The sequence below is a fragment of the Asterias amurensis genome, chromosome 3 (assembly GCF_032118995.1).
Source record: "Asterias amurensis chromosome 3, ASM3211899v1".
NCBI classification, from domain to species: domain Eukaryota; kingdom Metazoa; phylum Echinodermata; class Asteroidea; order Forcipulatida; family Asteriidae; genus Asterias; species Asterias amurensis.
The window spans coordinates 8,666,910-8,690,724 of record NC_092650.1 but is presented as its reverse complement, the minus strand read 5'-3'; the positions used below and the strand labels follow the sequence as shown (position 1 = coordinate 8,690,724).

General features: G+C 37.5%; 1 protein-coding gene across 3 annotated transcripts in view; it reads left to right on the top strand.

Annotated features, from left to right (window-relative positions):
- Nucleotides 1–2,169: 2,169 nt before the first annotated feature.
- LOC139935383 (uncharacterized) overlaps nt 2,170–23,815 on the top strand; it is a 44,385-nt gene continuing 22,739 nt past the window's right edge. For 2 of the 3 annotated variants that reach the window (XM_071929941.1, XM_071929938.1), the window contains exons 1-12: nt 2,170–2,493; nt 10,654–10,764; nt 12,361–12,627; nt 13,034–13,285; nt 14,158–14,262; nt 16,158–16,262; nt 17,419–17,526; nt 18,629–18,880; nt 21,374–21,484; nt 21,801–22,058; nt 22,535–22,783; nt 23,485–23,745. In XM_071929941.1, the coding sequence (XP_071786042.1) occupies nt 2,415–2,493; nt 10,654–10,764; nt 12,361–12,627; nt 13,034–13,285; nt 14,158–14,262; nt 16,158–16,262; nt 17,419–17,526; nt 18,629–18,880; nt 21,374–21,484; nt 21,801–22,058; nt 22,535–22,783; nt 23,485–23,745 (2,158 nt within the window). In that variant the 5' untranslated portion in view covers nt 2,170–2,414. The remainder of the gene's footprint in view (nt 2,494–10,653; nt 10,765–12,360; nt 12,628–13,033; nt 13,286–14,157; nt 14,263–16,157; nt 16,263–17,418; nt 17,527–18,628; nt 18,881–21,373; nt 21,485–21,800; nt 22,059–22,534; nt 22,784–23,484; nt 23,746–23,815) is intronic. The other variant, XM_071929940.1, reaches the window with a different exon arrangement.

Sequence of the window (23,815 nt, the reverse complement as noted above, 5' to 3'; positions counted from 1 at the left end):
AGCAATATTAAACTGGTTAACCTTTAGTTAACTCGGAAGAAGTTTCAGGGAAAAAATCCTACAAAGCCTACTGCGCAAGTTTTCTTATGCTACTCTCACACCGGGAGAATATACATTACGAATGTTGCCAACGCTTACGCACGCTTTACCAACTTTACCCATGCTTACGGAAATCACGCCGAATTACCATCTTCGCAACATTCGCTGAAATTAACAAACCGGTTGGTTAATTGAACGATCTTCGTAAGGAGGTGGAGAATAATTTGTGAACGTTCCGAATTTGTTACCAACGCTTACGAAGACACGGCGAATGCTGCGAAGTTTGAGCGATGTCAAATATGTCCTTTCGCTAGCATATATGCCGTGTGAGAGCTGCATAAAGTGGCCGATCTTCGTAAGGGGTGGAGAATGACTTGTGGCGAATGGTGCGAAGTTTGCGCGATTGTTAAATATTTCCGTTCGTAAGCACATTCGCTAGCAAGTCTCCCTAATGAGAGAGTAGGATCGGATCGGTCATTATTAGAATTCTAATTTCCAGCGAATGTTGCGTATAGACGGTACTGTTGGTAAGCGTGCATAATATGCGTAAGATATTGGTAAGGATAGGTTGAGGGACGACCGAGACCATAATTGTTCACTATCAAATCACAACTTTTAGGAGTATTCATCGTGAATTTCAATTCATAAAAATTATTCGTAAGAATATTCGCCCCCAAAAATGTAAGAGTATAGCATAAAGAACCAACTCTACCTGGCAAGTACACACATGGTGTGAACGCAAACCAATACTAAAGTTAACTTTAGGTTTTCCCTGCCAATTTCAGCAAAAAAAACCTTTCAATTTCATTCATGCATTAAAATTTACGCATTTTCCTATAATCCTCAACTATAGTTTTCATGCACACATAATTTCGTTTTTCTCGTTCATTCTCGTTCAGGCATTCTATTTAATTTATAGGTGTTTCCAAGACTGCTTGACCATTCTTGGGTTGGAATTCAATTACCTATTTACAATTGATGCATTTGTCATTTTTATCGAACAATTGTCAACGAATTTCAACTTCTTTACAATCAACTTAAAGATGAGGCGTAAACTGCTGCATGCTGGCTTTTACGAAATTTTATAATCTGGTTTGACCAGGGAACGCTAAACTATGTGAAATTAAATTACTCGTTTTGACTGTTGGATGCTGATTCCACAGAGCATTTGTTTTCAAACGAAATTAAATGCGCTAGTAGTTAAAGGTTGTGTACCTTTTTAAAATGTCCATACATTTACATTAAACTTACAGAGTTTGAAGATAATGATAGTGGAAAGCTTCCCTTCAAATAATACTTACTGAGGTGCTGTAGTTTTTGAGAAATGAGTAAAACAATGTAATGAAAATACGTTTGTAAATGATTCAAATAATTTTCGTCTCATGAGACGAAAATTATTTTCATGACACTGTTTTACTCATTTCCCCAAAACTATAGCACCTCAGCACATAGTATTTTCAGGGAAGCTTTCTACTATCATTATCTTCAAACTGTGTAAGCTTAGTGTAAATCTGTGGACATTGTGTTTTTTTGTCCTACAAAAGTTACATAGACCCTTTAAAATATTGTCCTCCGTGTTAAAATGAATGGATTTTTGTTGAAGTTGACCGGGAAAACCTGTAATATTAGAAATATCTTTATTAAAATAGTTATACATTGAGAGCTTTCTTGAAAAGGTTATGTTTTCTGGCTCTTCTCGGAGCCAACGCACACAAAGGAGATGTACACGTGGTTGAGAGCATTCCCCGTACCCGCAAGTTTACGATTTATTTATACTGTAGTTTCTTCCTATTCATTTGTTCTTGGTTCAACCATGGAGGAAAAAAGTTAAGCTTACTCAATTTGTTTCCTTGCGGGGAAATTGTTTGAGATTTAAATCAAATACAAATTTCTACCTCCATGGTAAAACTTGAATAATATGACCTGAAATGTTATAAGAGGCTGCATTTGGAGCGACTGAAACGTTGTAGACTCGCAGCGAAATTTGTTAAGAATCAATCCCTCTTGTACACACTTCTCCATGTTCGAACTCTTCAATACAAGCCTTACACAAACAATGACAGTAATGGAATGCAGCCCGGGTATATAAGCACCAATCCAAAGTGGCATCATGGCAAGGTTTCCCCTCTATAGACATGAGAATGTTACGCTTCAATGAGTCCCTTCTTCTCTTGGGTTCACCAGGTGAATTGAACATCTTTCCTGGTTAGTTCTTGATCCACTAACACTCGGGATGGCCTCGGCTGCTGCTTGATACCAATTGGAACTCATGTAATCTGCGTCCTGATTTTCATCGACCCTGGCCCCCTCTTCTCTCCCACTGTTTAAGGAATCGATTGCCATTTTGTACTCAGTTGAACGCTTGCTGTGTCAAGATGAAGACGCTACATGCAGTGTGTGTTGTAGTTGTGGTGTGTCTGCTATCGCTGCTGCCAACGCCCATATTGAGTCAGGGTAAGTGCAAGCTCATCTTATGCTGCTTTATTTTGGCGGTAAACTTCGTCTAATGACAGCTTTTTGATGGTTTTTCATGGTGACCGGCGTTCAACCAATGATTGCACAATGCATAACTTAGAATAATGTTTATAAGCATGATAAGTCAATGTTTCCCTTTCATGTAAAGCAATAACGACAGTTTATCCAAGCAATGTATACCTGATCACCGATTTACATTATTTGATCATGAACACGAGGCTCATGAATAATAAAGACGACCTAGAAATTTAGTAGTGGAACTAATCATAGTGAGAAAAAATTCCGTCTAAATTGTAGGCCTTAATAAAAGTAAAAGCAACAATATAATATATTTAAATTTAATGTTCCTTCGATGCAACCATTAGAGTAATATTGTCCAGTATGGCGTATACCAAGCAATTGCAAAAGACATTGAGTGGTGGTCCTCATATTATTATATATTATGTGACTACAATTCTGGCTCCTTAACCTGCCACAAATTATAAATAGGTATTTTGTGTCTCAAGAACTAATAGAAGTAATGGAGAAATAAAGTCGGGATATGAAACTAATTGTGCACACCTCATACGTAACCTTGAGGAAGGTTGTAGCGCTTCTAGCGTTCCATATAGGAGTCAGGACACTTCGTACCTTTGCCACTTCGTACCCAGGACACTTTTTAACTCAAAGTACGAGGTGTCTTTGGACACTTCGTACATTGTACAAAGCTTCGTACCATCTTACAAGACACTTCGTACCTTCTCACGAGACACTTCCTACCTTCTCACGAGACACCTGTTTACCTGTAGCACCGTAGATTCGGGCTCTGCGTAATGAAGGCTAAATGAAGCCTTATAAAACGCCCATCCATATTCACACAAAACTTACTGCACAAGTACTGAATGCAATGGAAGTAGCAAAGTCAAATGTGAGAGCAGAAGAGAATGAACTTAATATTTCCATATATCCTGTGGTGAACATCCTGTGGTAAACATCCTGCAAAACTGTACATGTCAATGTTTTTGGTGAGGTAATCGTCAATGCCATTTTTGAAGATGTTAGTTGAATGGGAATGAACAACTGCAGCTGGTAGTTTGTTCCAAACATTACAGACTCTCTGTGTGAAGTTGTTCTGACTTTCGTGCTACTTCCTACCTTCGTGCTAAATCGGGATTTCAGCATCGTTTATGAATATTTTGTGCTTTGTGATCGGATGATTTTGAAATAAAAGCAAATCAAACAAATTATGACTATTTTGCGTGATTGTTTTACTTTAAAATATTTGTAAAAAATATGTTGTCCTTGGCGGTAATTAACTTATGCAAAAAATATTAATTTCACATTAAATAGGACATTCACGTAATAATTCAAACACAAGTTACAATTTTGTTAAGTATTATTTGTATTTCAACGAACCATAACTTATTGAGAAATACCCATTTTAATGAAGGTACGAAGTGATTTGGCTGACGATGCGAAGTGACTCAGCTGATGGTCACTTACGAAGTGACCAATTTGGTTACGGTACGAAGTGTCCCGAATGTACGAATTAAGTGTCCAATGTACGAAGTGTCCTGACACAAGCCAAGCGTCTCCGCGAACACTGCTCCGGAAAGAACATTCCCCTGGTTTTTAAGCCGTTTCTGAAAGTGATATAGCAATAGAATAACAAAGTCTTCTAGGTGATGGAAGACTTTATAAAAGTAAAAAGTTCGATTATGGTATGAGTTCAATATAATTAATTACGTAAAACGTGTATTTCCCCACAAGCACGCATTTTTAAATATTTCAAGCTTCAATACTTTTTCTGTACCAACAAGTTTGTGCGAGTTATTAGTACAAAAGTAGTATTTTGCGACATGGTCTTGGTGTTTGTGCCATGGAGGTCTAGCTCCATGCTTGTGCATAGCTTTAAAGCAAGGGTCCCGACACGTTGTGCTTGGCTGAAGAAGACGTAGGGAAGCCTACACGTTAGTTAATCGATGTCATGAATTGGCAGTGGTATACGCTATCAATGGTATCTCAAGGTACTACACACAGAACGGGCGGTAACCTGAATAGTTTGACCTGAATTGCTAATGTTGGCTTTTATTATTGAACGGGAGTTACGTAACAAGAAGACAAAGTTGACAAAAACTTACCACAGTCATGCAGTGAAGTGGTCAGGAGAGGTAATGGAATCCCGGGGAGGCGCCTCAACACTCTCCCACAAACGAGATCAGAAACTGTCGAGGACAGGTCAGACACATTTATTCCCCCACCCGGGTGCACCCCCCCCCCCCCCCCCATTCCCCCCCCCCCCCGCTTCCCCTCCCCTACCGGTTTTTACACACCTGCTCAAAATTTTACAACCCGGAAGAATTTATAATTTATAACAAAAGGCAACGGTAGGGTTGGATGATTGACTGTTAAACATGTGAATATAAAAGTTTCAACCTGACGGTTGTGTAGTAATAGTAGCCTACGTTATTCTTGTGTCGTGAATCATAGTTTCTTGTATTATCTATGACTTGTTTAGGGAAGGTATGACTTTGATTAGAAGTAATTCCGTAAAAACTATAATAGTTTTTATGTTGTCAAAAAAAAAATGAATCGAGAAGTAAACCGTGTATGCCCCTAAACTAACGCTTCTTGTGAATTCCTTCGGGACTATTCTTCCTGCGTGGACATTGTTCGCTTCGGATTTTTTCGGCGATCTCAAAACAAGCCGTTGAAATGAAGTTCCATATGCTTTTTTCTTGCACAGGACACGTTTGTAACAAACGGGTAGTAAAGTTAATCAAAACATAAATAATTATGTTAGCCGGTTTGAATATGATTCGTAAAATAGGGAGCATAATATTTTTCACATTAAGCTGTAAATTTGAATGTATTTAAAATGTTACCTGCTTTAAATTATTTAGTACAAAATGTTGCAACAACCAATTTATTTCCCAGAGTTCTAATGGCTGTTTTCGTTTTTATCATGAGTAGGGCCTAGGCCTATATTTTTAAAGGAACACGTTGCCTTTGATCGGTCGAGTTGGTCTATTAAAGGAACACGTTGCTTTTGATCGGTCGAGTTGGTCTTTGAAAAGCGTTCTGTAACCGTTTGTTGTAAAATGCATATGATTAGGAAGATATTGTAAAAGTAGAATACAATGGTCTACACAAATATGCCTCGAAATTGCGTGGTTTTCTTTTTACCCTGTCGACTAACACGATCTGCCATTTATGGGAGTCAAAAAATTGACTCCCACAAATGGCCGACCGTGATAGTTCGCGACGTAAAAAGAAAACCGTGCAATTTCGAGTAATACTTGTGGGATCATTATATTCTACTTTTAAAACATCTTTCTAACCATATGCATTTCATAACAAACGGTTTCAAACGCCTTTAATAGACCAACTCGTCCGATCCAAGGCAACGTGTTCCTTTAACTGTGCGTGGCTAGCCCATTACCCACGTGATGAGGTCCGTAACACACTCTGTCTGGATGAAACTACGTGTTGTTTTGTCTGTTGTTCTTTTGTGTTTCCTTTGTGCCGGATAAGTAACTTGTCCCACAATTATCGACAGGAGTCAAACTCTGTTTTGCTGTGGTGAAACATTGCTTTACTAATTAACTTGAGTCACTCTGTACAGATGCCTTTCAACAACAACAAAAACATTGCAAACATAATCATTTTTTTTTAAATCTGAACAATTCAATAATTTGAGGTTTCTGATGTAACGACAAAATTTCTACTAGATTTTGTACGTGCTTTTTGTTCAATTTCACATGAATCTTAAAAGTTTCTGGAATCTACTTTACCTTAAGGCCAATATAGAGCTGTTAAAACATTAGATCTAAAATTGTTTTGGTCATATCGGCCAAAATTCAAGTACCTTTCAAAAGGAAACTATTTTTATTAGTATTTGGTTTTATTTGTATTGGTATAAAACATAATTGTCGCTGTTTTTACCCATAGTTTGAATTATGGTGGAGATACTCCCAGAACTATGCAGTTTCGTTTCGTTATCGTCTCCCGCAACCTCACTTTTGCAAAGTTTAATTTGGCAATGCAAATCTTTTTTTTTCTTTTTTTTTTCCCGGCAAAATTAGGCTCTATATGTGTCATTTGAACTCTCATTAGCCCTAGGGGTGATAGAAAATTCACTCCGCAATCTCAAAAATGGTCAAAACGCGTCTGGGAACACACTCTTCGTGGTTCCCAGACGCGTGTCCATAAGTTTTGTACACAAAACACGGATCTGGGTTTTTTTCTTCTTTTCAGGACGAATGTGTGCAGATAATTCTCCACGTTTGTCCTGGGAAAAAAATACGCGCATGGTCGGGGACAACCGGCATTTGTAGTGTAGTGGTGAAACGGAGAAGTTTGGGACTGAATGGTAAGACAATTTTTGAGATTGCGGAGTGGAAGTTCTGCCGCCCCGAGGGCCAATGAGAGTTTAAAGGACATAACAGAGCCTAATTTTGGCGAGATAAAAAAAGAAAAGAAAAAGATTTGCAATGCCAAAATTAAAACTGTATAAAAGAACCAGAAAAAAGCCGACTGGTACTTGTCGTGAGAGATGTACGTTTAGGAGGTTACGGGAGAGACGATAGCGGAACAAAACCGCATAATGGATTGATTCATCATTGCAACTTCTGTCCAATGACAAGACGTCAACAAATAACTAGCCCCCTCTAGTGACGATAGTTACTGAGAGTGCATGAGTACCGGAGAATGAAAATAAAATGGACGAACCGTGCCGAATCATCTACCACACACTTCGCTTGTCAATGTCATGATTAGCAGTGACTGACAGTGGTATTAGCGCTGCAGAACAGTTGATCATCTTTAAAATAACATGTAAACTAGTATACATCATTATGTTCAGTTTTTGGTTGCTGCTAAATGGTCAAACATTCCACCACCCAAGTAAGAATGTAAGTGAAAATAGTTTTTTTTTTTGCTATTCGTTCACACACTGGCACCGCTGTATGACATTAGCACTGTTCATGCTGGGCAGTGTTTGTGTTAGACGTTAGACTCGCACTGCACTGACCATAGCCCCATAAATCGGTCCAATCCACTCCGTATCCTTGGCCCCAGCACCACTGATATCAAAACCTTTCGGAAAACCTTCTGCAACGTTCCGCATCATGAAACTTACCGATCTAATACTTCAGAAGTTGCAGATCAGTCCGCGCAAAGTGCAGATAAGGCAACGTTGCCTTATTGTGCACCGTTGAGTAGCAGAATTGAGAAACGTTGACGAATTGCACTACTTCAAAGTTGCACTATTCGGCAACTCTTGCATTCAAACACAAAAAGGGAATCGAAAAAGGCTTTGTTGGAGTAGTTAAAATCATATAATAGTATTGTACAGTTCCTTACCCAACTTTCTATCTGTGCAAATCAAAAAGTTATCTGTGCGTTTTCACGCAAATGGCTTTTGAAAATCATCACTCCACACTTGCCGTTCAGGAAAACTGCGACGCCATTTTACTGTGTCAGATTGTATCCTCGTCCAGCGGTGTTAATTTATCAAGTTTAAAAACCACTCTTATTTTAAAAATAACATTGATTATAGTCAATAAAAAAATGATATTACAGTTTTAAATTAAACTTAATATTTTTTATTGTTAAAATTTAATAAAATAAAAACTTTATTGATGTTAAGTTTTTAAATGTAGTGACGTGCATGACCATTCATGAATTGCGCGAAACATAAACAGATGGCGGGAAACTTGGAAGAGCCTTGTAATAGTAATAACTATTTTAGTAACTTTGCTCCTTGCCTTGGCTGAAGTAGTTTGGATAACAAATTTTGTATGTAGACGAGAATTTCATATTAAAGCAGGGAACCTAAGTAAATATAGTGACAACTTTGGCAAGAGTAGGCCTGTCTATGTCCAAGGGACCGTGGTTTGAAACTTGAGATCGGCCCGATGCCGGAATTTTTCATTTACGCCAGACAAGTTCGTTGTGGTGGACCCAAAATATTTTGGAGGTTGAGAGGGGGGGGGGGGGGAGATGTGCAGGCGGTTCTCTAACTTAGCCATCCCGGCCCGTCCCATTGACATAATTGATTTAAAACAGTAGATTGCAACCAAATGTAAACAAGTAAAAAGGAAGGTACAGTAATTATTTCGGAAATAAATAATTATTAATTAGTAATTATTTTAATTGTGCAATCTTTGTTAAGTATGGCTACAAATTAAACATCAGTGATATAAAATAATTAATTTTGGTTGTGCAATCTTTATTAATTGGGGCAGAACTAAACTTGGTATATCCACTTTTCAACAAAAACTATTGGGCACGCCAATCAGCAGGAAGTTCTGTACTAATTAGATGTCCCATTCAACATTCTGAACACACATGGTGGCAACATTTTATTAACTTGGTAAAAGTGTAACATTGTTGTAATTGCTGACTTCCATTTGATTTGAAAATCACATTTTTTGTTAATTTTTAAAGATTTAAAAAATGTTTATTTAAGAAGTGTTTTTCACTTTGATGTTTACTAAAGTTGTGCAATCTTGATGAATCATTACCATAAATGAAACTTTTGTGTTTTTGTATGAGACAAATTTTTAATTATTTTTATTTACATTTTTTTAAGTGACCATGCAGTTTGCAATTTGCCATTTTTTATTTTAAATTATTCAATCACTGTCAGTAAATTTTTCTAGAAATAACTTTACTTTAAACACAAGTTATAGTTTATATTTATTATTTATTGCTCTTTCAATGTTAAAAATAAAACCTAGAAAATGTACACTTTTGAAATACGAGACTTAGAAAAAAGTAAAACATTTGAGAGTTGATAATAATAATATAGGTATTTATAAGCGCCTGAACTAAACAAGAACCAAGCAAAGAAACAAGAAAAACAAAACAACAACATATTAATGTCGAGGCTGACTGAAAAAGTAGGTTTTGAGGTTTTTCTTGAAAATGGCAGTAGAAGATGATTACCTGACGAGTTTTGGTAACTTGTTCCATTCCTCCAGCCCAGCCAGAGAAAAAGACTTGGAGCCGGCAGATCAAGAAAGCCTGTGCTCACAGAGAAGGAATTAAATCGTCATTATAAATATAAATACAAAAAAGAACTAATCAACGTTCAGAAATAATTTTATTAAAGAAATGTATCACAATTAAAAACTCAATGTAAATACAGAATATAATTATGAAGCTTAAAAAAATGAATAAATAAACCTTTAATCTTGACGCTATTCTCACGTGTAGTATTAGCTCCGCCCCCATACCCCACCCCTCCTCCATGCTCCACCCCACCCCATCCCCAACCAGCCCAACTATCCTAAAACAACAGTAAAGATGTTTTATTTTACCCTCAGACCACATAAGCTGATTAGCATTGACAGTATTTCACCTTGTTTTCAACGTAGCTTACATTTTTCTACTTTTACACCGGAAGTTGCATTATTGCGCTACTGGTTGCACAATAAGGCAACGTTGCCTTATCTGCACTTTGCGCGGACTGAGATAGCACTATACTTGGAATCGTTCACATAGGTATCACAGATTTTGAGTAAAAATCAAGTAAATTTTGCGTGTGAATTTTCTCAACTAACGCTCTTTTACCGCTAATGCCGATATGCCGATTGTCCCCCGACCGTGCGCAGATTTTTTTCCCAGGACAAGCGTGTGGAATCATCTGCACACGTTCGTCCTGTGAAGAAAAGATACCCAATCCGCGCTTCGTGTATAAACATATGGACACGCGTCTGGGAACTATTCTTTGTAGTTCCCAGACGCGTGTCCGTATGTTTGTACACAAAGCACGGATTGGGGAACCATTCTTTGTAGTTCCCAGACGCGTGTCCATATGTTTGTACACAAAGCACGGATTGGGGAACCATTCTTTGTAGTTCCCAGACGCGTGTCCATATGTTTGTACACAAAGCACGGATTGGGGAACCATTCTTTGTAGTCATCCTCCATTGACCATACTTGTCTTTAGTGGAAAAATGAAATGAAGAAGCAACCATAGGATAGCGTAGCAATCAAATTACTTGTGTGTCCAAATGGTCATCCTCCATCGACCAAACATGTCCAAAGTGACGAAAAGGCCTTCTTGAAAACACACTTTCCACGATGTTGTTCTTTGTAAATCACACACCCGACCATATCAATTGACATACATGTACTTGATTATCTTTGTAGTGACAGGAACGTGTCGTTGCTTGAATAGAGGTGTTTGTATTCAAGATGCTTCAATGAATGGAATAAGATGTCAGTGTCCATCTGGGTATACTGGCATACTCTGTGAACAAAGTGAGTATCGTTGTTGAGGCCGCTGTTGTTCTCTTTTGATTTGTTACCCCTGTCATTGCCCTTTTTTCTCTATCAAAACCATACCATTTACTCCTAACTGTCCACAATCTCATAACCATCTGAGTTTCCATGTCGGCTCACTTTGTTGGACCCATCCAGTTTTGGAAAACATTTCCACGCCCAACTGCGGTATTAGTTTTCTGAACTTTTTGGAGCTTCTGGAGTGTTTGAACTCCTTTGAAAATATTGTTGCCACAATGAAATCCTGACATGATAAAGGAAATCTAACAAAGGTTTTTATAATAAGCACCAGGATTGTTGTAATGTGAGAAAATATGAGTACCCACTCACAGTCACTTGCAGAACTTTGACCATAAGCTAGCTTTGATAAACTAATACCATGGTATGCTGGATACATGGAGCATTTGGACTAGATCCAAATTGAGCCAGCCAGGCAGCCTGGCAATTCTTGTATACCACATTTTTACAACAACCGGACAAGAGTCTGGAGTCAGATAAAGGGATTTTACCAGGCCTGATTTCCAGAGTCTAGCGTCCCTCTTGGTTAAAGCCATTGGACCCTTTCGGTACAGAAAAAAAAAAACAGTTCACAGATTTACAAATAATTTACAGGGTTTACAGAAGGTAATGGTGAAAGACTTCTCTTGAAATATTAGTCCATAAAATGCTTTACTTTTTGAGAAAACGGTAAAACAATATAAATTCACGTTAGCGAGAATTACGGATTTGTTATAAACACATGTTTTGACACGGCGAAACGCGCGAAAACAGGAGTGGCTTTTCCCGTTATTTTCTCCCGACTCCGATATCTGGATTGAGCCCAAATTTTCACAGGATTGTTATTTTATATATAAGTTGTGATACACGAAGTGTGGAACTTGGACAATACTGTTTACCGAAAGGGTCCAATGGCTTTAAGCTAAGCAATCATGATAGTTGCAATGCATGCCTGTACATCCTACACATTGGAATGTCGCGGTGAATTCATGATGTCAACTCTGTCTTAATGCCAGCAACAAATTAAGTCACTTCAAAGTTTTTCTAGTTGTAATCATTTGTATGCCATTGGCCAGTCCAGAAACATGTTGTGGATGAAGTGGTCATTTGATGTGAAAAGTTCCTTTCGTTCCTTTTCAAACACTAACTACATATTGTGTCATCTTACGTACATTATGAAAGCCACAGAAACAGAGGAATTTGCTATCTCTGTAAACTGAACTTAAAGACACTGGACACCTTTGGTAATTGTTAAAGACTAGTCTGCCCTCACTTGGTGAAAAAAAAAACCTGTGAAAATTGAGCTCAATTAATTCGTCACATGAAGTTGCGTGCATCAGATGCTTGATTTTGAGACCAAAATCTAATTCTGAGGGGTCAAAACAAATTCATGGTAAATTACGTCTTTTTCGAAAACTAGGTTACTGCAGAGGGAGCCGTTTCTCACAATGTTTTATACTATCAACCTCTCCCCATTACTCATTACATGTACCATGTAAGGTTTTATGCTAACACTTATTTTGAGAATTACCAATAGTGTCGACTGCCTCTAACATTTGAAAGTGCTTCTCTTTGTAGCTCTTCTCATAGATGACAGAATCCCTCCAGTTGTCTTTAACTGTCCATCTGACTTTGAGGTTCGGCGTGAAGCTGGGCAATCATCAGTATTTGTGACATGGGATGAACCATACGCTACCGATAACTCTGGACAAGCACCCTTGGTCTCTAGAAATGTGGCACCAGACTTCTATGCTAGTGGAAACTACATCTTCAATGTTATATATCGCTACACCGATCAGGCTGGATTGGTTTCAGATTGCAGATTCGCCATCACGGTCTTATACTGTAAGATTAACAGTTGTATATTTGCTTCACTATTATAGAAAATACCCATTATTGTGCGCATTTACTCCAGTTCGCAGCTCATTTTGGTCAAAAAACAATTGCATTTTGCACTTTTCAGAAAATATTGTAGTTGACTAAAATGGATTTGAGAGACCATAAACCCTTTGGTGCACAGATTAATTAAGAAAAAAAGAAGGAAACAAACACATGAGGTGGTATAATGGGTGTTGTAGTTTTTAAATTTTTGATGTTTATCAAAGTCCAAATTGAAGTGTTTTTGGTGGTCGCTAGCATCTGTCTTATTCACCAAAGGCTGAATGTGAATAAATAATTTGCATGGTAAATTAAAAGTTAGATTCCGTTCCTACTCTACTGATTGATTACAAACTTTGTTGTATCCCCTCAGCTGAAGAAGTACAACCAATATTCATGGGTTGTCCATCCGATGTGAACATGAGAATCCTGACTGGTATAAGTTCACCAGTTTACTGGGTAGAGCCAGTGGCTTCCCCTATGTACCAAGGAAGCACCTCAATCACCAAGTCACACTCACCAGGCTCCGTCTTCTATGTGGGCACTACCATGGTGACCTACACATTCACTGAGTTTACAACAGGCATTAAATCTCTCTGTACATTTGCTGTAGAAATCAATGCAGGTCAGTGTCTATAAATAAGGGAATAAATGAGTGGTGACGAGGCCTTAAGCAGCTGTTTAAAACCAGCAGGGTTGTGGCTGTGCAAGGCTCGCACGGCCCTGCAAGGTTTAAAACAGCCGTTTAAGATAAGTTTCATTCCCCTTCATAAATGCCATTTTGGTTAAAAGGTGTAACAAAGTAGGAGAGTCTGTCAACACTTATATGTTTTCCATTGTTCTTTAGCTCTGTTACGTGTGGTGCATATTTAGGAGACACGTTTCGGATAGCATTTAATCGCGTAGTGATCGACCTCGCATCATGGACTAACCCGCACAAAGTCCATCCGAAAACAAATGGTTATAAGCATCTGCATCTGGTCTTTATCAACCGTTTAAACACCCCCACATGACGCGCTCTCCACCAATAGGAATAGCCAAACTGTATGGGGTACCGGTGTTTATGAATGGGTTTTTTTAAAGTAGCATTGAGGGATCATCCGTGGGAAAGTCAAAAAATCACTGTTGACTGTTAAGGAAACAAAACACAAAACATGATTTATTTGAGATCTCATAAAAATATAATTTTTTGTGTGGAGATGGGTATATTTGTTGTGGGGTGGTGAGAGATGTCATGACCACAATGTGAATGGAATTGTTTGTGAGGAGGAGCTGTTTATGTATATTATGCAGTGCAGAATGTGTAGGCAAAGTAGGAGTATTTTGTTTTGGGGGGGTTTGGGGACCTTGAGGAAGTAGCCCTGTACCTATTTTACCTCATTCCAATATTGAACCTTTTTTGATAACCCCTTTCAATATTGTAACAATGAACTGATTGTTTGTCTTCATGTTGAGCTTCAGCATTACACATAACAATTATTTGTTATAATTGTTTAGATACCTGTCGCTGTGAGAATGGTGGAACGTGTTTCCCTGATGCTGCAATGACGGGGATAATGTGCCAGTGCCTTGCTGGATATACAGGGACTATCTGTGAGCAAAGTAAGTAGAAAGTTTCATTTCTACAGTAGGAACCATTGATATGCGCCCTTTATTACCTTATGTCAACATGCCTTCCCCTTGCTGGCCTTAACACAAAACATGAAAATACAGTGTACACTTTGGTTGATTTTGATGAGGTACAATGTAGGCTTATAAATAGGCCTAATGCTGCTAAGATGCTGAAATGTTTGGATTGAATTGAGGCCCACCTTTGGACAAAAGGTTTGCTAAGTTGAGAGAAGTGTTTAGAAATAAAAGACCAATCAAATAACATGTCATGAAATAGCAAAAGATTCAAATTTTATCCAAATCTAATGAGTTTTTTTTTAAATAAAATACTTTTAATTATTGAAAAGCGTCATTGCTTACTTCTCAAGAGATTTTAGTATTAAGTTCCAAATGAGTTTGCGATTACACCTTGTGCATACGTGTATAAAGAAATCCGTCACATGGAGATTCTGTCCACCATATGGAAAACTAAAATGTGCTGAAGAGGGTTGCTTCAAAAGAGGGCATTATCAGAAGAAAGTTGTACACAGTTTGCCTCAGTGTTGTCATTGGGTCCTGCATTTCAAACAGCTGTATATGCACAGCAGTTTACACAATGGTCTCTCACTTTCCTGCAAAGTGGTAAAACAAACGTTGACGTCATCAATACCAGTCAGTACAAGGTCTATTATACTCGGACTCTAATAAAAGTAAACAATACACAATTTTGAATTGACCACTGACTTTAATATGGATTTATAATGCGCACTTATCAAGGCGCCCACACAAAAAGAAAACATACAGTTGAAAATAAAGAATAAACATAATTGTGCCAAATACCGAATTGAGCAAACCGGACACAAGGAAATAAGTGGGGTACACCTGACCCCTTAACCAGGATGCACTTTCACCCAAGGTCTATTGTCTTTTAGGTTTGAAGGTTTATTCAGTTTCAATCTAAAGTTATCGAGTTTGTCAGGAGCAAGAAATACTAGAAGTTAAGTGTGTATTTCACAAGCACCAGGGGTTTGGACAAAGAGTTAGGACTCGTCTTATCTCGAGTTAGGATGAGTAACTCGTCCTAACTTAGGATTAATCTTAAGGTCTGCATGCTAAAGTGCAGGGTTGGGACTCGTCCCAAGTTGTAAGATAAGTTGGAAAGAGTTTTGTGAAATCGACGGCAGGTCATTGCAGAGGTACACCACTTTGCTTAGCAAACAGACTTTCTGATGACTTTCCCAGCTTAAAAAGCTTAAACAGCTTCAATAGTGGTCAGGAAGGTCACAGAATGAAGGTCATCATTCTGGATCAACCTGATGTACAGATCAAGGCCAAATTTTATGGCTCTGCTTACTGTAAGCATAGAACCGGTGCTTGCAGTAGCAGGGAATTATGTGCTTACATGTACGTCAAGCGTATTCCTGTAGAAGTGGAGAATTTACTCACTCTACGTCTAGGCTCTCACTCTTACAAGGCTAGCACAGAAATTTGGTGCTTACCTTGCAAGCCTAGAATGGTGATTGAAGCTCAGAATTTGGTGGTTTAGCAGAGCCATGAGATTTGGCCCAGTACATGAAAGTTTGTATGGATTGTTTATATGAAAGAGTTAATCTTCCTGATGAATGGATCAGAGTAAGCTGAGATTGATGAGGATTAATCATCAACAGATGTTATACAATTGCTAATTCCAAAACAAACTCAATAAGCATTACAAAACTCCCCCTCAGGTATTGTGTATAGAAACCAATATTAAAAGATTTGTAAAAAATGCACGGAATGTTGTTGAATTTACCTAGACACAAATATTTGCTTTAATTCTGAAAGGCTTCATTAAATGCAACCTGCTATAACTTAAAGGCTTGCATTTTCTTGTTTAAAATAATAATTGTTTATAAATATCATGACAGATTCTTGCAGTTGCCAGAACAATGGAGTGTGTCAGTATGATACAGTAGGCATCATGTGCCAGTGTCCTGTTGGATATAGTGGGTTACTGTGTGAACAACTAGATGGTAAGTATTGTACTCCAGACAAACAAATACAATACAACACTCAATGCAGACAAATATGTTGCATATTATTGGTATGTTTTATCAAAATTATTAGTGACTCAGATCAAATTTAATGATAATTTAAAATTTAGGCCTAAAGAACATCACAATTATGATTAAACAAGGCAAAAAATCAAATGTTGTCAAGAAACAAGCGAAATTAAATGATTAAGTTGCACATGTGTTTTCGGTTGGCTCAAATTGGAAACGGATTAAACTCTTTTATTATTTTAAGAAGCTGCTTACAGAGACCATCTTGTAGGGCAAACAGAATGCGCATCGAAACGCCTACATCAGCACGCAGCATTCCCGGTTTGATTTCTGTGACACATGCACGCACACCCCCATGCAAACGTGCATAGACGCCATGTTGTAGGGCAGATATTTATTGACCACATTTCGACCACACAGGGGCGCTTTCAACATTAGAGTTTTTTGCAATACACAAAATATACTAACAACAGCAATGAAAAAGCGGTTGTTTACTTGTTTTGCATCATCGATTCACACACACACACACTGGCGCAGTCCAAAATATGGCCAACTTGCAAACCTTTGTCGGCCAACCTGAGGCAAGGACTCTCTCCTACCAATAAGAGACTCAAGCCAGCATCTTAATAGCTTCTACACATGAATTGTTGTATCAGATACATTGTGTTATGTGCAGAAGCATTCTTTTTGTAGGTAGCTTTTTGCTATAATAAGCAAAATTAAATTGACCACATGTAATAATCAAGCCAGGCCAAAGCCCGTCTAATGTTGAGGTCAAAGTGGAAAGATAACAACTTCATGTTTATGCATGTGGAATTTAGAAAGAGCATTGCCATGGTTTTTCATTAACCATAGTTTATGAGAAATCTGTATTATGTATGATTTTCTAGACTTTGTATGATTGGTAAATTCAGTGTATACAATCCCGATGTAGAAGAGAAAGTGGAATTGTTACATAAACAAATAAGGAGATCATGGTCTCAATTTGATTATGTGATTTGACTAGATAGATTTTAACTGTTGTTAAGAATGGTTTAAAAACATAAAATTTAAGTTGATTCAGACCAACATGATTAGGTTTTAATAACAATATTTATGTACATTGATTTGGTCTGATGATGCTTAGGTGACTGTAAATGTCAAAATGGAGGAACGTGCTTTCATGATGCTACACTTCCTGGTGGTACTATGTGTGTATGTCCAGAAGGATTCTCTGGAATACTTTGTGAAACTTGTAAGTTTAATCAACTTTCCACATTTATACTTGCCAATCCATTTAGTCTAAGAAATTATTTATTGCTTTAAAATTAACAATTATTTTATCCAGGTAAATTGAAAATGAATTTAAGTCAAATCACAAGAATGACAAACACGCAAATTGTATGTACTAATTGAGTTTATGTGTGCATTTCAGTTTATCTTCTTTGTGAGTCCTAAAGTTGAACAACTTATTGTTGTTTAACCATGCTTGCTCAGTTTATGTTATAGAGAATGGACGAGAAACTGTAGATTCATGGCAGCTCGTACATCACAAATCTCCAGTTTAGAGTCTGTTCTCTAACTTAAAGGGAATATACACGTTTGGTAATTACTAAAAACAAATATTAACTTAAAAACTGACTTGGTAACGAGCATTGGAGAGCTGTTGATGGTATAAAACATTGTGAGAAACGACTCCCTCTGAAGTAACGTAGATATTGAGAAAGAGGTAATTTCTCACTAAAATAATAAAAGAGATCTAGCTAGAAGTCTTTTATTCCTATCTGAAAGCATACAAATTCGTCCAACAAGGGTGTTTTTTCTCTCATCATTTTCTCACAACTTAGATGACCAATTGAGTCCAAATTTTCACAGGCTTGTTATGTTATGCTTATGTTGGGATACACCAAGTGAGAAGAGTGACGATACCCAAACATGTACCTTCCCTTTAAACTATGTTCCCATTGATCATGAATTGGATTTGTCAATAATAAAAACAACATTTATTAGTCTACCTAATTTTGTGTACTTGGTCAAACGACAGTTGGTCACATTTTATAACTATTTTGCCAAATATATAGGTTGCAACATTATCAAGTACAATGTCAGTTTGCTCGGTTGACAATAGATAAATGTGTTACCATGGTGAATTTTTTTAATGAAAAATCTTTTGTAAATTGAAAGATAAAAAGTGTCAGTTGTGTTTTGTTGCACATGGTGTTATCTTTCAGATTGGAAAGACAGTAATTTTCAAGTGGAGATATTTACTTTAGTTTGTAGCGACTACACTTTCAGAGTGACGTCCTTTTTAACAGCTAAGAAAACCTGAACAGTCTTGTTCTCTTTTCTTCCATCAGCTGCTGATAGCATTCCTCCAACCGTAACATTCTGCCCTGATGATATTGTTGCAAACATTGTTTCTGATCAACCTGTGTACATCACCTGGCCGGAGCCAATAGCAGTGGATAATTCTGGTATAGCGCCCTCTGTTGTCCAGAATGTCAACTCTGGGATCTTTGTCCGAGCGGGAGTTGTCATCCCAGTCATGTACAGATTCACAGATGCAGCTGGTAACTTTGCCCTGTGTGAATTTACCGTCTCAGGCAAAGGTAAGGCAATCAGTTTGTTAATAAATAAAAGAGTTGAAAAGGTAAAAACAGCCCATATCACTTTGTCCACAGTGGCACTCCACTTTCTATACATTTCAGGATATTTTACCTTTCATGCTTGTAAGGACAAATTCATATGTGAATTTGCTCTTGAAGAGTCCTATGACTGAACCTTTTTAATTTGTTTCCCCAGTGGTTGCCTCTGACCACTCCTTATGGTCATTCATCATGGCGCTCCACTGGAGGGCCACATACCAGCAGGCCTGGCCATTGTGTACCAAATGATTGGTTTTCACCAAAAAACCTCAACAGCTGGACTACATTTCTTTTGTTTTCTGTCATTAGTCTGTTGCTCATAAATTGTGAAAAATTAATGAACAAATTCCAACTTGAAAGCTTTATTCCGGTCCAAGCCCTGGCGGCCATGCACTTTTGTATTATACTACAGTGACGTCCTGGATACCAGGGTCCATTTCTGGGATGGAAAGTTTTCAAAGCAGCATATTCTTTTCTGCGGTGGGTTTTGGTTGTCATATATTCTTCACAAATCTGTCATTTTCATGACATAATGCAGCTCCCAACGTTAAGAAATTCCCATTTTTGTTCTATTCTCACAATCTGCCGTGTGTACACAAGACGCACGATGCTCAAATCTTGCGTTGCGTTTGCGTGTTAATGCTGTGCATTCAAGATATGGGGACCAAGAATTCATGCGTCTTGCGTCTTGCACACGAATGTATACGTGTACGCACGGTGATAGACAACACTGAGAAAACGATCAAAACAGGAATTTTTAAACATTGCAGCTGCATTATTTCACAAAAATTACGGATTTGTGAAGAATATATGAAGACCAAAACCCAACGCAGTAAAATGTATGCCGCCATGGAATGTGAATCTGTTGAAATTAGTGGCTTGTTGAAGGTAAGATTTGGGTTAGTGTATGAAGCTTTGAAAATTTTCCGCCCCAGTAAACGGGCCTTTATAGTTAGGACTCTGTATCTGTGTACAGAGAAAGAGTCATATATAGGGCTATCCCGGTACCAGCTTTTTTGAAAAACACATTTGGTTATAAATGCTGCCTTGTGCAAAAACAGTCTCTTCTCTTCATAAGTTTTAACTTGTATTTTTCATAACCCAAATATGATCATACAATGATTGTACACTTAATCATAGCCACAGCATAAAAGTTTCTTGGTATATCCAAAAACATTTACCACAACTTTAACTTGAAATCTCATGTTGATAGTTACATGGGAAGAGTCTTGTGGTGGTGTTATTGTAACATATCAATGTGGATTTTATCGATCCAAAACGTAATGAGGTTTTATTACCTTTAAGTCATATTTAATATCATGTTAGTTTTGACTCTTTGCACATGTCACACGCAGCGACTGCTTTCCATGCTTGCCATATTGAGAATCAAATTCAAGGTAGCATTATTTTAAGCGTATAAAAAATACAATACAATACAATACAACACAACTTTATTGTCCCTGCATGGGAAATTCCTTTGGCCTTATTGCTTACATAAAAATACAGTTACCAGTTAAAAGGTATCCAACATTAAAAATGGGATAGACCTTACCACATAAAAAATAGTGGGCCTAATAAATACAGAGTTAGAAAGTAAAGAACCACAGACAGATAAAAGGGCATATACGGAAAAAGAACACATAAACAACAACAGAAGTAAAAATGCACTTACAACAAAGGCGTTTATACAGAATGATACAGCAACTCACCGTTCAAGCAAGCCATTATATAATTGAATGGCAGCCGGAACAAATGAGCTGCCATACCTCCGGGTTTTGATGGCTCTTGGAAGAAATCAATTACTTCTAAAGCTTTTCTGAAATTTCAAGTGAAGTGAGTGAGAGCTGTCGGAACTAATACATATGAATTTATTTAAAAGGAGTGATTTGTATAAATCATCTGGTACAGCCTGCTGAATACCGATAATTTTGTTGGCATGATTGACTACTCTACCCAATTAAACATTATCTTGAGCCCTCATGTTCCCATACAAACAAATTAAACAGAAAGTTAAAATACTTTTGAGGACAGATTTGTAAATAATTGTAAAATTGCACAATCAACATTAAAAGAGTTAAGCTTATGCAGAAAAAATAAGCGTTGTTGGAGCTTGTTAAACTTAGATTTAGCACAAGAGTCAAATTTAAGTTGATTGTTGATTTCGATACCAAGATATTTGTACACTGACCCTTTCAACAACTTCACCTTCAATAATAATGGGGGGAACCTCCGTTTTGTTTTTCCTGAAATCAATCAGAATCTCTTTGGTTTTCTTCACATTAATATCTTAAATTTGTCATCGCACCACTGAACAAAACGGCCTGTCTCTTAAAATGGCAGGCTTATAAATCCTTTTCAGCTCATCAGCTGATTTCTTCTTTTTTCCCTCATTGAGAACTAAATTGATGTTGTTTTACACGTATTTCCTCTTGTGGATTGTATTTGTGTTGTGTTTAGCTAGTGACTGTGGGTGTCAAAATGGAGGAACCTGCGTTCATGATGCTACACTTCCTGGTGGTATTATGTGTGTATGTGCAGAAGGATTCTCTGGAATACTTTGTGCAACTCGTAAGTTGGATAAATTACAATAACTATCTTGTACAGAAAATTGTTTTGGCATAACTTCAGTAAGTCTTGCTGGCAAATGCTTTTGTACACTCTTTAACAATGTATTTCAGGGTAAACTTAAGCAACTTTTCAAGCATTCTGACAAAATTAATAACTGTTTTCAGGATCTTTTGTTTCAACAAAAAATCATAAATTTGATCAATGTTTTTTTAAATTAATTTGTCTCTTTAGAAGAAGGAAGGGTTAACAATTTACTGATCATTTTCCTTGAATATTTGAAATATTGAAAAATTCTTTGTTTCTTTTTGTCTTTTAGCCACAGCTGTTGATAACATTCCTCCAACCGTAACATTCTGCCCTGATGATATTGTTACAAACAATCCTTCTGATCAACCTGTGTACATCACCTGGCCGGAGCCAATAGCAGTGGACAATTCTGGTATAGCGCCCTCTGTTGTCCAGAATGTCAACTCTGGAATCTTTGTCCAAAAAGGAAGTGTCATTCCAGTTACGTACAGATTCACAGATACAGCTGGTAACTTTGCCCTGTGTGAATTCACCGTCACAGGCGAAGGTAATTATAAACCCAATTCTTTGAATCCTTAATTGATACGTTCAATGGTATGAGACTGCTTAATACTGTGAACACAATTGGTAATTGTTAAAGACCAGTCTTCTCACTTGGTGTATCTCAACACATGCATAAAATAACAAACCTGTGAAAATTTGAGCTCAATCAATCATCGAAGTAGCGAGATAATAGTGAAGAAAAAACACCCTTGTCACACGAAGTTGTGTGCTTTCAGATGCTTGATTTCGAGACCTAAAATTCTAGATCCGAGATCTCAAAATCAAATTTGTGGAAAATTACTTCTTTCTCGAAAACTATGTTACTTCAGAGAGAGCCGTTTCTCACAATGTTTTATATGATCAACTTCTCCCCATGACTCGTTACTAAGTAAGGTTTTATGCTAATAATTATTTTGCATTGTAGTTACCAATAGTGTCCACTGCCTTTAAATATTGTATGTCATTACTTGATTTGGACAGACACTGTTCCCCCAGTGGTGGATTTCTGCCCTCCTGATATCATGGCCACAGCAGCTGAAGTTGATGCAGTGATGTTTGTAACCTGGGCCTTACCCAGAGCATCTGACAACTCGGGCCAGCCAGTCAAGGTGACCTCCAGTGCAATGCCTGGTATATTTGTAGTTGCTGGTACCACGCAGACAGTGACTTATACATTCACTGATGGGTCAGGTAACCAAGCAACCTGCTCCTTCAGTATCGTCATAGAGGGTGAGTTGCTTATCGAGTCATGTTTAGACAAAAATAAATAGGTGTTTACATGGAGTCTTTTGATGAAGACTCTATAGAGTGCAGATTGAAAACTTGGCAATAGAATAAACTATGATTACTCAAACAAACAGACTTTTAAATGTTTTTCTTTTAATTATAATTCTGACAACCACTTTCTCTTTTGATCAATTGTCCACAAATGAAGCTGGTTTGTATAATAGTATGAAATTGTCACCTTGACACAAAAACATAATTTTTCACAAAAATAAGTTTTTTTATATATAGGATTTGACGATGACTAAAGCAAGCTAGTCGAAACTTTGAGACCAATTCAGAACTGACTCCCCGGCAGTACAGTTAATTACAATCCTATAAGCTAAAGTAGTAGTCCAGTCTATTTTCTATACCATCCACCCTGGTAATAGTTAAAAAGCAGGACAGTTATTTTCAGATTATCTACTCCACGGCAGTAGAATAAAGCAAGACAGTTCTCTTAGAACAAACTCTACCTAGCAAGTAGATACACACATGGTGTTACCGCAAACCAAATATACAATTTTTTTATAGTTAGAACTTTTGTTGCCATTTCATTTGTGTGTACATACATCCAAGATAATTGTATGTTTGGTGTGCACTTTTGTTTTGGAAGGCATGGAGAGATTTTTTGCACTGACACAAAGAAATATGTTTTTTTTTCCCAGCTCCTTTTGTAGCAGGCCCAATCATCGTCAATTGCCCATCAGATGTGATGCTAAACATTACAGACATGAGTAGTATGGCGTCAGGTATCTGGTTAGAGCCAACTGCCACTAGGGATGGGATCATGGTTCCTATTGTTGAGCAGTCCCACCAATCAGGATCCAGCTTTGGAGTGGGGGAGACCATTGTCAAGTATCTGTTCCGTGATTCAACAGGGACTGCAGAGTGTGTATTTACAGTCACAGTTACCGTCATTATTGAAGGTATAGTTTGCCAATGAATAGACAAAGACTGGTCATCATTACAGGTTTAACATTTTATCACCCATGAAAG